The sequence below is a fragment of the Corythoichthys intestinalis genome, chromosome 22 (assembly GCF_030265065.1).
Source record: "Corythoichthys intestinalis isolate RoL2023-P3 chromosome 22, ASM3026506v1, whole genome shotgun sequence".
Taxonomy (NCBI): Eukaryota; Metazoa; Chordata; class Actinopteri; order Syngnathiformes; family Syngnathidae; genus Corythoichthys; species Corythoichthys intestinalis.
This window is the reverse complement of record NC_080416.1, coordinates 2,068,018-2,080,113: the sequence shown is the minus strand read 5'-3', so window position 1 is coordinate 2,080,113 and position 12,096 is coordinate 2,068,018. Positions and strand designations below refer to the sequence as shown.

Below are 12,096 nucleotides of genomic sequence, written 5' to 3'. Positions count from 1 at the left end.
GCTCTGATAATGACCTTTCATAACAAACAAGCAGGGGGTAATTTGTGCCGGATCCTGCCGGAAGAAGATCCGGCACCTCTTGATTTTGGCCTCCCTGTGTTCCGGGACTTATTTGGGCAGATCCGGCACCTCTCGTGTATAGAAAATAATAATAATATGTGGACCGACGATTTCCGTGGCTTGTTCATCGTCGCTCCTACGTCCGGTTCTTCCTTCGGGGAGGTTGTGTAGTGTATAAAAACACTGAGATGCCTCAGATGAATGTTCCATGGAGACTTTTATTAACTAAACAAAAATCAGCAGGGGACAGTTAGCCTGTCAACACCGCACTTCCGCACAACTCTGCTTTTCGCTCCCTCTCTCTCCCCCCTACGCTCGCCCACTTCTTCTACACCAAATTGGCAATGTCGGTCACAATGAAACGGGACAGCGACCCCTTGGGGAAGGCCGGTAACAATGTTGTTTCGAAAAATTTTAGGTCATTTGAAAGAGTGAGATTTGTTGATGCACTGAAAAGCTGGACCAACAAATCACGCCCCTGACGTAAGAAAACTTTTGAAATTTGCAGCATCTGGGGAGCAAGCAGCCAGGATCAAACGGGATTTCAACATGCCAAAAAGACAGTTGCATTTACTGTCTTTTTTTCAAAACGAAGGAAGATGGTTCAAAACGAGTCAGAAAAGCAACAACCGGTGATGAGGGCAGCTGCAGCTATCATGCTAACGGAGGAGGCATGCTAACAGCAGGAGGCTAGCGCCGCAGCAGCTAGCCAGGTTCACGGACAGCCAGCCAAGCCAGAGCAGGAGGCTGCTACCGTGACAATAACATAACTGTGTACTGTAACATACATAAGTCCCACCTGTGGTTATGTGGCCAATTGCCCGTGCTTTGCAGAGTATTGCCTAAATAATTGTAAATTGTTGTAATAACATTTAAACTAGGGTTGTTCCGATCATGTTTTTTTGCTCCCGATCGTTTTAGTTTGAGTATCTGCCGATCCCGATATTTCCCGATCCGATTGCTTTTTTTTTTGCTCCCAATTAAATTCCAATCATTCCTGATAATTTTTCCCGATCATATACATTTTGGCAATGCATTAAGAAAAAAATGAATAAAACTCGGACGAATATATACATTGTTGAAATTCGCCCCCCCCGGCCCAGACGCACCCGCGGACAGCACCAACCAAAACAAGTGCCGCTCGGCTGACGCTGCTCTGCGTGCGCCCGCCGGGAAGGCCGAATCTCGCGCATCCTCTTATTTTAACCCTTTGTACTGACTCCATGTTTCAAAAGCTTGAAGAACACTCACCTAAAACAGGTTGACAATTTATTCGTCGACAATGGTAAAAACAAGGCAAAAACAGACGACGGAGGGACAATTCTGGATCCAAAACAAGGCAATATGTTTCCGAGCAGAAAAAATCTGTCTTATCTCAGTGTCCAGTCTTTTTAAAGTCTTTGCTGAGGCGGGCCTTGTCTCAGGCGTTTCTGGGCGTTGCTTTTGGGTCATCCCCTCTGTGGCCGGTTTTGGGCGGCTTAGGTTCGTTTGCAGATTGGGACGCCCGCTATCAACTTTGCTGTCCGGGCTGGTTGTACTTGTTTAAGGACAAAGCGCTTTGTCCTTGGAGTTTGTTGAGAGAGCTGATTGCCAGAGTTGGTGCGTCAATCTTTTGATAAGACGGCATTGTGCATCTCTTCTATTTCTTCTCATGAAATTATGGTGTTCTATTTATTTTTTATTAGTAGTGTAGTCCTACCGTAAATATGAAAATGATATTATTTCCTGATTAATTATATTACGTGTGTTAGAGTAATGCAAACAGTTAGACGGTGCCTACGAGAACCTGTACCATATGTATGAGTTAGACTATATATGTGTTAGACTAATGCAAACAATTATATGGTGTGTGCGATGACGATATCTTTTCTCCTTCAACATTCAACATACAGTACATAAGTACTGTATTTGTTTATTATGACAATAAATCCTCATGCCATTTACATTATTAACATTCATTCTGTGAGAGAGATCCACGGATAGAAAGACTTGTAATTCTTAAAGGATAAATGTGACTTTGTATATTGTGACTAAATATTGCCATCTAGTGTATTTGTTGAGCTTTCAGTAAATGATACTGTAGCCATTTAACTTCTGCCCAAATGCATGATAGGAAGTGCACCCATGACTGTGTGCAGTGGTACCAACTGATATATCTTCTCTGCGTTGGGAAATAACAGGGTGTTAAGAAAAAGATCAAATACTACCTTTCTTCCCCACATTGCTTCCCACGATATTTCTAATCGTAGTGAGAGGGATTGTAAGGCTTTAGCCAATTAAAAAAAGGCTCCAAAGGCTGCCAAAATTCACTCTACTCTTTTTACGCTGCCTTTTAGCTCTATATGTAGGTAAAACGGCGCCATTACAGATTGAACGCGACAATGCGTGAGTGGGTCGTACAGTGCATGCGTTAATTGTGTTAAATATTTTAACATGATAAATTTTTTTTTTAAGTAATTACCGCCGTTAACGGGATAAATTTGATAACACTACCTTAAGCCTGAACTAAAGACTCTGGATGAGTGTAACATATTATGTCTGTAACGTTAAATACAATTAGAAAACGATTTAATAAAAAAAATATATATATACAGTACTGTGCAAAAGTTTTAGGCAGGACACCTGCCTAAAACTTTTGAACAGTACTGGATATTTTTATTATATTATGTATATACAGGATATACTGTATGTATAGATTTTCCCCAAGTGGAAGGTTCCATGATCCTAATAAATTTAATAATTAAAAAAATATATATACAGTACTGTGCAAACGTTTTAGGCAGTTGTCCTGCCTAAAACTTTTGCACAGTACTGTATATATATTTAAAAAAGGCATGTCCGATATTTTTTTGCCGATTCCGATACTTTGAAAATGACGTGATCGGACCCGATCGATTGGGATACCGATCGATCGGGACATCTCTAATTTATACCATGGATATTATCTGAAAGTGAGGCTTGTAAGTCCCGCAGCATGGCAAGTGGGTATTTGTGTGTTGTTTTCAGAACCATTTTCTGCGTATGTACCAGGACCTGTGCCCGTCTCGTCATTCCTGCGCTGTCATATGTACTTTGCGTTCCGGCACCTTATGATTTACATTTTAAGCACTGCAAACAAGGTGAATATCTCGTTGAGAATTATAACTACGAGCAGTTGCAAAACTTCGCCCCGAACCAAAGCACAGTATATGAAAATTTTTGAATTTGCATAGCCAACCCAAAACAAAAGTTTGCATAGGCAGCTGCAATTAGAAGTCTGTTAACTCACCGATGGACTGACTGATAGTGACCAGGTAAGACTTTTCTACGGGATGGGAGCAATTGAAGAGTAGTTTGACTTCCTTCTCAGGCTCCAAAGTAAGAATGGACTGGCACGACGTTTGCGTGTCGTTGACCCCACTGACAGTACACACTGTACACTGGTCCGAGGGTCGGCCAACTGACACCGTCACTGATGAGCCTTTGTCGGGCCGCGCCGTCAGCTGCATGCATTCTGAGGAAACGGATCGGATGAAGTCAGATGATGCAAGAAAAGGAAATGCAGAAATGACTACATAACAGTGGAGATTACTACTGTTGTCTGGCATGTTATCCTTTAAGCATGCTTAGGCACGGACTCTACTCGTACTCATTGTACTTATTTATTTTTAGACAACTATGAGTTGCTTCATTAAGGATCTCCACTACTGGAGATGTATCGCTGATTCTACTTAAACAAAATGTAGTTCATTTTTTGGAAAGGTTGGATTTTTTTGATAAAACTAGTTAGAGCTGAAACGAATACTCGAGCAACTCGAGAAACTCGAGTTGAAAAACGAGTAATTTTATTCACCTCGAGGAATCGTTTAATTTTGCCAGCTCTAAGCATCATGTTTTGCCCGGACTACTTTTAATGCGGGACAACGCGCTGACATCAAGTGCGTAGAGGAAGAAGCAATAAAAAAAAAAAAAAAAGACTGCAGACAGCTACAAACTACGCAGACGTTGCTAAAAACTACGCCCGCATGATGCTAGTTTGGTAGCAGGTAGTGTCCGATGCGTCTCATAGATATCGCATGCATTTAGGACTTAGATACAAAATGACAGACTCGGCCGCGTCTGGGCAGCGTTAGTAAACAGCCGCCATCTTTAAGCAGTACACTTCTAATCGCTAATAAATACAACTTTACTGTCACTCGGTCACGTAACGTTAGCTCTTCGGAGGGCAAGGTTTCTATTGATTATGACCAATGTTGATGCGTGGCTAATGTATCTTACATACAGGTTTTATATAATCTGTAAAAACAGAGCGCTGTAGAGTGATGAGGGTGTAAAATTAAAATATAATAAAGCTAACTGTTACTTTTGACTCATTAGTGATTGCTGAATACAACACCAAGTAGCACTGGTCGCTAATGTGCTCCAATACAGCAGGTATCATACATTTATTTGGAACACTGCAAAAACTCAAAATCCTATCAGTACTTACAGTTTAGACCGACTTAAAACTTAACTAGAACTTAATAATAGCTTGACACAAATGGAAATTATATTGAAACATGTGGGAAAAACACATAGCTTTCAAGTCATCTGTGTCATCAGGCGTAATTACATTTTTAGGTAAGAAATTTTTTTTTTTTATAAGAGCTAGAAGTTTTTGGAGTGAAAGCAGTCCATTTTTTTTTCTAGTCACATCTGAGAGGCAATTGTTGGCTGTTTTCAACAATGTACATCGAAAATAAAGACAATGATTGACTGAAAATGGTTCAATATTGGATTAAATCCCTTTTTTCCCCTCATGTATATTTATAATTGCTCTTTACCTAAAAAAAAATGCTTTATTTGATTACCTGATTAATCGATAAAATTTTCAGTCGATTACTCGATTACTAGAATATTCGATAGCTGCAGCCCTAAAACTAGTATTCCATTTGATTGTACAAAGTTTCAGACGCATCACCATTCAGTCAGATAAAAAATTTTCTAAAACTTTTGACTGAGGGTGTACTTCAGAGAAGAGCAGGGCGGTAAACCGCAAATTTACCGCTACCGAAATTCTTCACGATGACCGACGTAATTTTGACCATGTCGGTAAGTTCGGTAATTTAATAAAACAAGAAAATATAGTCTTTTCATCCCGCTTTGACTCTGTGTTGTTCGGCTATGTTCATTCCCCTTTAAGAAAGCAGACAGTGTGCTTACGTATGGAGTCACGTGGTTTTCAGGAAGCCAAACAAACAGAAGCCCGGTAGGCTAACGCTAGCGGCTAACACTACAGGTAAACGGGATGGAGTCGGGCTTAAGTTATCAGCTTCGCCAAACTTTCACCCGACATTAAGTAGACTCTCGGCTGTCCTCCCTGGTTCTCACGATTTCAGGAGAGGATTCTTTCAGTGCTTTCTTCTGGTAGCCAAGCCACAGGCTAACGCTAGCGGCTAACGGTACAAATGAACGTGATGGAGTCGGATAGCGGCTCTAACTTTGTCGAAACGGCTGAAATTAATGAGTGGACTGGGCACGGACTTCATGTAGCAATCATTATATCGCGTTATTTGGTATCTCTGTGTGATTTCTCTGAAAGCTTTCATGATGGTAAAGTACTCAGCATAAAGTATAACCCAACAGTGAAGCCTATATATGACAGATTAATGGCCACAGCTATTTTTCTGTATGTGTTTGCTTTATTCTGCCATCATAAAATCTTAAATGTTTCATTGGCATCAGAGCAATACAGCTTTAATCTGGTTGTGTCTGTGTGGGGGGTGCATGTATTAAAAAATGTTCTGGAAAAAAAAAAAACTGAAACCTTGACGTAAACACTTGTGTTGAATAATTATGTCACAGCAGCCATTACCAATAAGTTGTCTGAAGTGTACTGTTAAAGCTGCAAGTCATTTGTGTTAGAATGACATGATTGCACAGTCGTCATATTGATTTTTATAATGTTGTACATTTTTCAAGTCATAAAGCTGTTATAAATGTTCACACTGGAATTCTTATTGTTTACAAGATTTTTTTTTAATACTTAATGTTTAGACTGCATGTGCAATTGTTAAATTGAATGCTGGTAAATAAATTTAGCGAGAAACGGTTAATTTGTATTCCATGCATTGATTCAAATTTTCAAATTATATAACAGTCCGCTAGGGCGAATTTATCGTCATTTATCGTTATCGAGGTAAATCTGCTCAATTTATCGTGATATGTACTTAAGGCCATATCGCCCAGCCCTACTTAAGAGGTAACAAAACTGAAAATTACAAAATATATAGTTATCATTTTACACAAAACTCTAAAAAGGGTCCGGAAAAAAGTATTGGCACCCTCAGCCTAATACTTGGTAGCACAACCTTTAGACAAAATAAATGCGAACAACCGCTTCCCATATCCATCAATGAGTTTCTTACAATGCTCTGCTGGAATGGTCTAAAATTCCATCCTTTGGCCAACTGCTCCAGGTCTCTGAGATTTGAAGGGTGCTTTCTCCAAACTGCCATTTTCAGATCTCTCCACAGGTGTTCTATGGGACTCAGGTCTGGACTCATTGCTGGCCACTTTAGAATTCTCCAGTGCTTTCTCTCAAACCATTTTCTAGTGCTTTTTGAAGTGTGTTTTGGGTCATTATCCTGCTGGAAGACCCATGACCTCTGAAGGAGACCCAGCTTTCTCACACTGGACCCTACATTATGCTGCAAAATTTGTTGGTAATCTTCAGACTACATAATGCCATGTACATAGCAACCCCAATCACCGCAATGTTTGACTGTGTTCTTTTCTTTGAAGGTCTCGTTTTTCCCCTGTAAACTCTATGTTGATGCCTTTTGCCAAAAAGCTCTACTTTTGTCTCATCTGACCAGAGAACATTCTTCCAAAACGTTTTTTTTTTTGCTTTCTCAGGTAAGTTTTGGCAAACTCCAACCTGGCTTTTTATGTCACTGGGTCAGAAGTGGGGTCTTCCTGGGTATCCTACCATAGAGCCCCTTTTTATTCAGACGCCGATGGATAGTACGGGTTGACACTTTTGTACCCTCGGACTGTAGGACAGCTTGAACTTGTTTGGATGTTAGTCGAGGTTCTTTATTCACCATCTGCACAATCTTTCGTTGAAATCTCTCATCAATTTTTCTTTTCCGTCCACATCAAGCCAGGTTAGCCACAGTGCCATGGGCTTTGCACTTATTGATGGCACTGCGCACGGTAGACACAGGAACATTCAGGTCTTTGGAGATGGATTTGTAGCCTTGAGATTGCCCATGCTTCCTCACAATTTTGCTTCTCAAGTCCTCAGACAGTTCTTTCTTTTCTCAATGTGGTACACACAAAGGACACAGGACAGAAGTTGAGTCAACTTTAATCCATTTTAACTGGCTGCAAGTGTGATTTAGTTATTGCCACAGGTAAGTAACAGGTGCTGTTAATTACACAAATTAGGGAAGCATCACATGATTTTTCAAAGGGTGGCAATACATTTGTCCGGACCATTTTTGGAGTTTTGTGTAAAATGAGCATCCTGAAAAGTTGCTAGTGTTATGTCCCTACCGTCCCTATGCAAACCTACGCCCTTGAATACAATACATGGAATAATAAATTGAATGACTTTTTGGAAAAAGCCATTTTAAACACAAAAAGTAGTACAACCCGGATTCGATTAAAGTTGGGAAATTGTGTAAAATGTAAATAAAAACAAAATACAACGATTTGAAAATCCTTCTCAACCCATATGCAATTGAATACACTGCAAAGCAGGGCCGGCCCAGCCTATACGCAGACTATGCAGCTGCTTAGGGCCCCTGACCACTAGGGGGCCCAGATAGGGGGCAATCTGGCAATTGTTTAATTTAATATTCTATTTTGTTTACTACAGTTTGCTTTATTTGACTTTTGTGAGTTTTGATACTTGATTACAAGCTTAAAAAATTCTTTCCTCTTTTAGAAAAAGGTTCGGCTTTATCTACTGTAAGTACTGACAATCATTTGGGGTGAGAACTTTGAAGAATGCAGTGCAACAAAATCTGATTAATATACAAAATATGGACATATAGGTTGGATTGCATGTATGGGTTTCACAGTACACTGTGACGAAATGGTGGGCCAAAAATATGGGCCCTTTGGCATTATTTTGCTTGGGGCCCCCAAATGGCCTGGGCCGGCCCTGCTACAAAGACAACATATTTAATGTTCAAACTGATAAACTAAATTGTTTTTTGCCAAATAATAATTAACTTGAAATTTCATGGCTGCAACACGTCCAGTAGAAGTTGGGAAAGGTGGCAAAAAATATTGAGAAAGCTGAGAAAAGCTCATCAAACACCTATTTGGAACATCCCACATGTGATCAGGCTCATTGGGAACAGGTGGGTACCATAAAAGGAGCCTCCCCAAACATGCTCAGTCATTCACCAGCAAGGATGGGGCGAGGTTCACCACTTTGTCCACAACTGTGTGAAAAAATAGTTTAAGAACAACATTTCTCAAAGCAAAATTGCAAGGAATTTAGGGATTTCAACATCTACGGTCCATAATATCATCAAAAGGTTCAGAGAATTTGGTGAAATCAATGCAAGTAAGCGCCAAGGCCGGAAACCAAGACTGAATGACCGTGACCTTCGATCCCTCAGACGGCACTGCCTTAAAAAACGACATGAGTGTGTAAAGGATATCACCAAATAGGCTCAGGAAAACTTCAGAAAACAGTAAATAGTTCATCACTACATCAGTAAGTGCGGGTTAAAACTCTACCATGCAAAGCAAAAGCAGTTTATGAACAACATCCAGAAACGCTGCCGGGTTCTCTGGGCCCGAGCTCATGTAAAATGGACTGATGCACAATGGAAAAGTGTTTTGTGGTCTGATGAGTCCACTTTTCAAATTGTTTTTGGAAACACTGGACGACGTGTCCTCCGGACCAAAGAGGAAGCGGGCCATCCGGACTGTTATCAACGCAAAGTTCAAAGCCAGCATCTGTGATGGTATGGGGGTGCATTAGTTCCCATGGCATGGGTGACTTACATTTCTGTGAAGGCAACATAAATGCTGAAAAGTATGATTAAGCTGATTTTGGAGCAAAATATGCTGCCATCCAAGCGGCGTCTTTTTCATGGACGCCGCTGCTTATTTCAGCAAGATAATGCCAAGCCACATTCTGCACGTGTCACAACAGCGTGGCTTCGGAGTAAAAGAGTCCAGGTTCTCCCCTGGCCCGCTTGCAGTCCAGACCTGTCTCCCATTGAAAATGTGTGGCGCATTATGAGCACAAAATTTGACAGAGAAGACCTCGGACTGTTGAACAACTGAAGCGGTTCATCAAGCAAGAATGGGAAAGAATTCCACATGAGAAGCTAAGAGAATAAGTCTCCTCAAGAGAATTGGTCTCCTCTCTTTCAAAACGTTTGAGTGTTATTAAAAGGAAAAGTTATGTAACCAAGAGGTTAACATGCCCTTTCCCAAATTTTACTGCACGTGTTTCAGCCATGAAATTCTAAATTATTATTTGAAAAATAAAAATATAGTTTACGAGTTTGCCCATTAAATATGTTGTCTTTGTAGTGTATTCCATTGGATATGGGTTGAAAAGGATTTTCAAATCATTGTGTTTTTATTTACATTTTACACAATTTCCCAACTCCAACCGAATCCGGGTTGTATTATTTTAACATACTCTAGGAACATGATCAGATTCTCACTTCAGAAAAGAAGGCTTTGCAGTTTGCCATGCTTTGTGATATCATGGGAACAGGGGCACTTCAAGGGCCATTCAAATTAGAGAGGGGGGTATTCCCCCCTGTGGCCCCACCCCTAAAACCGCCACTGTAGCATGTCAATGGAAGGTGAAACAGTTGCTGCCACAGTACAGTTCAGTTGCGTTTAACTTTTTAGTACAATATGTAGACATTTTATCTTTAAAACGGTTTAATATAATAATAGATCATCCATACAAGGTTGAAAGCCCTCAAAGCGCACATTTATGATATCTGGGTCTTGTTGCAATTGCTATGAGGCACTTTGCCTTTGAAATGTTTCAAGTATTGCTCACTTCACAGTAAGCACACGACATTAAATAACTGCAAAGACACCATAAACAATATGCTAGCAACGGGAAATTCAACTAATAAGGGTCAGCTTCAGCTCGACAAAAGGACAGTCAGGCCGTTGTAGCAGATTGCTAGTCAATTATTAATGAAACGATGATCATTTCGAGCCTCACAGGAAGCGCCATAAATGCCTCATAAAGCTTTTTGAATGCTTTCTTTGTAGACTCGAACACAATCGTCTGCTTCGGTGTGTTTTTTTTTACAACATAGAACGTCAACATGAAAGCTTAGAAAAGTCAACTGATTAGCAGGACGCCACCGATTGACCCAATTTGACAGTTATGCATACACACATTAAAACTCGATATGGTTTTCAATCGCAGTTTATAAAGTCTCACCTGATGAGTCGAGGATAATCAACAACAAAAGTCCGAGCGGCGCGCAGGTGGCGAGCCGCATGATCGCTTGAATCCTCCTTACTTCCAAAACACGTCCGGAATAATCTCTCAAATGAGTTTCCCACCCGAAAAAATAAACGTAATAAAGGCCAGATGTCGCGTATCAAAGTCGCATTTTGAGTCGGTCCCGCATTACGGCGCTGACAGGCAGCCACTTCCTGCTTACCTGAGCAGCAGGGGCGTGGTCCGCGGGCACGCTGACCTGTTCAAACCTGACAGGTGAGCTCACACCGTCCTACTGTTCCGCTAACGCACCGCGTGAAGAACTCACAATGACTGCTCTATTTATATAAGCACTGATCTGAAATATGCGGGGATGGATGTTTGTCACACATGCACACACAGAGACGCATGTAGTGGCGGTGCTAGCCAGGGCAGGGGGGCTCCATGGGGCACCCACCATACAGATAAATACTCCACCCCATTATCTTTCCATTCATCATTGTTAAGACAGTGTGAGCAGCTCTCCTTTTGGCATAAATCAGTAAATTTCCTCATAGGATTATACAATATCTTTTATACAGGCATAGGCGGGTCTACTATTTAGGCGAAGTAGGCCCCCAACCAGTAGGGGGACCCCAACCAGCTGCCCTTGCCCCAACGAGCAACGGCTTTGGTCACTGGAGCCAGCAGCACCCCAAACTATTCGTCATGTATAATTATGTCAGCATACCAAACAAACAAATAACAAAACAAAAAAGATAGCCATTTGAATGCTGCATTTATCTTACCCCCCACACGCTACAATGGATTGTTCCACGACGACGGACTGAGTATCAGTCGCGTAGCTTCATTTAGCATCGCTTAGCTGTTCGTTAGCTTCACTTAGCTCTCCCGCGGTTTTCACGCCACTAAGCTCGCTACTTTTACAGCTTTTACAGCTTTACAGCTATTTTTGGCTTTCTCAGGTAAGTTTTGGCAAATAGCAGCCTAATTTTTTTTACGTCTCTGGGTCAAAAGTGGGGTCTTCCTGGGTATCCTACCTTAGAGTCCCTTTTCATTCGGACGCCAACGGATAGTATGGGTTGACACAGTTGTACCCTCGGACTGCAGGACAGCTTGAACTTGTTTGGATGTTAGTCGAAGTTCTTTATCCACCGTCCGCACAATCTTTCGTTGAAATCTCTCGTCAATTTTTCTTTTCTGTCCACATTTAGGAAGGTCAGCCACAGTGCCATGGGGTTTACACTTATTGATGACACTGCGCACAGTAGACACAGGAACATTCAGGTCTTTGGAGATGGACTTGTAGCCTTGAGATCGCCCACGCTTCCTCACAATTTTGCTTCTCAAGTCCTCAGACAGTTCTTTGGACTACTTTCTTTTCTCCATGCTCAGTGTGGTACACACAAGGACACAGGACAGATGTTTAGTCAACTTTAATCCATTTTAACTGGCTGCAAGTGTGATTTAGTTAATGCCACCACCTGTTATGTGCCACAGGTAAGTAATTGGTGCTGTTAATTACACAAATTAGAGAAGCAACACATGATTTTTCAAAGGGTGCCAGTACTTTTTTGTGAGTTTTGTGTAAAATGATAATGATTTAAATTTTTTTTTTCATTCTC

General features: G+C 41.1%; 1 protein-coding gene across 6 annotated transcripts in view; it reads right to left on the bottom strand.

Annotated features, from left to right (window-relative positions):
• The window catches only part of cdcp1b (CUB domain containing protein 1b), a 28,394-nt gene extending 16,777 nt beyond the window's left edge, over positions 1–11,617 (bottom strand). For 2 of the 6 annotated variants that reach the window (XM_057828385.1, XM_057828384.1), the window contains exons 1-3: positions 10,469–10,789; positions 8,351–8,477; positions 3,329–3,553 (exon numbers count right to left, since the gene is read on the bottom strand). In XM_057828385.1, coding sequence (XP_057684368.1) covers positions 3,329–3,553; positions 8,351–8,435 — 310 coding nt within the window. In that variant the 5' untranslated portion in view covers positions 8,436–8,477; positions 10,469–10,789. Of the gene's footprint in view, positions 1–3,328; positions 3,554–8,350; positions 8,478–10,468; positions 10,790–11,511 lie in introns of those variants that run through there. The other 4 variants (XM_057828387.1, XM_057828389.1, XM_057828386.1 and 1 more) reach the window with 4 other exon arrangements.
• Between the last annotated feature and the right edge of the window lie 479 nt (positions 11,618–12,096).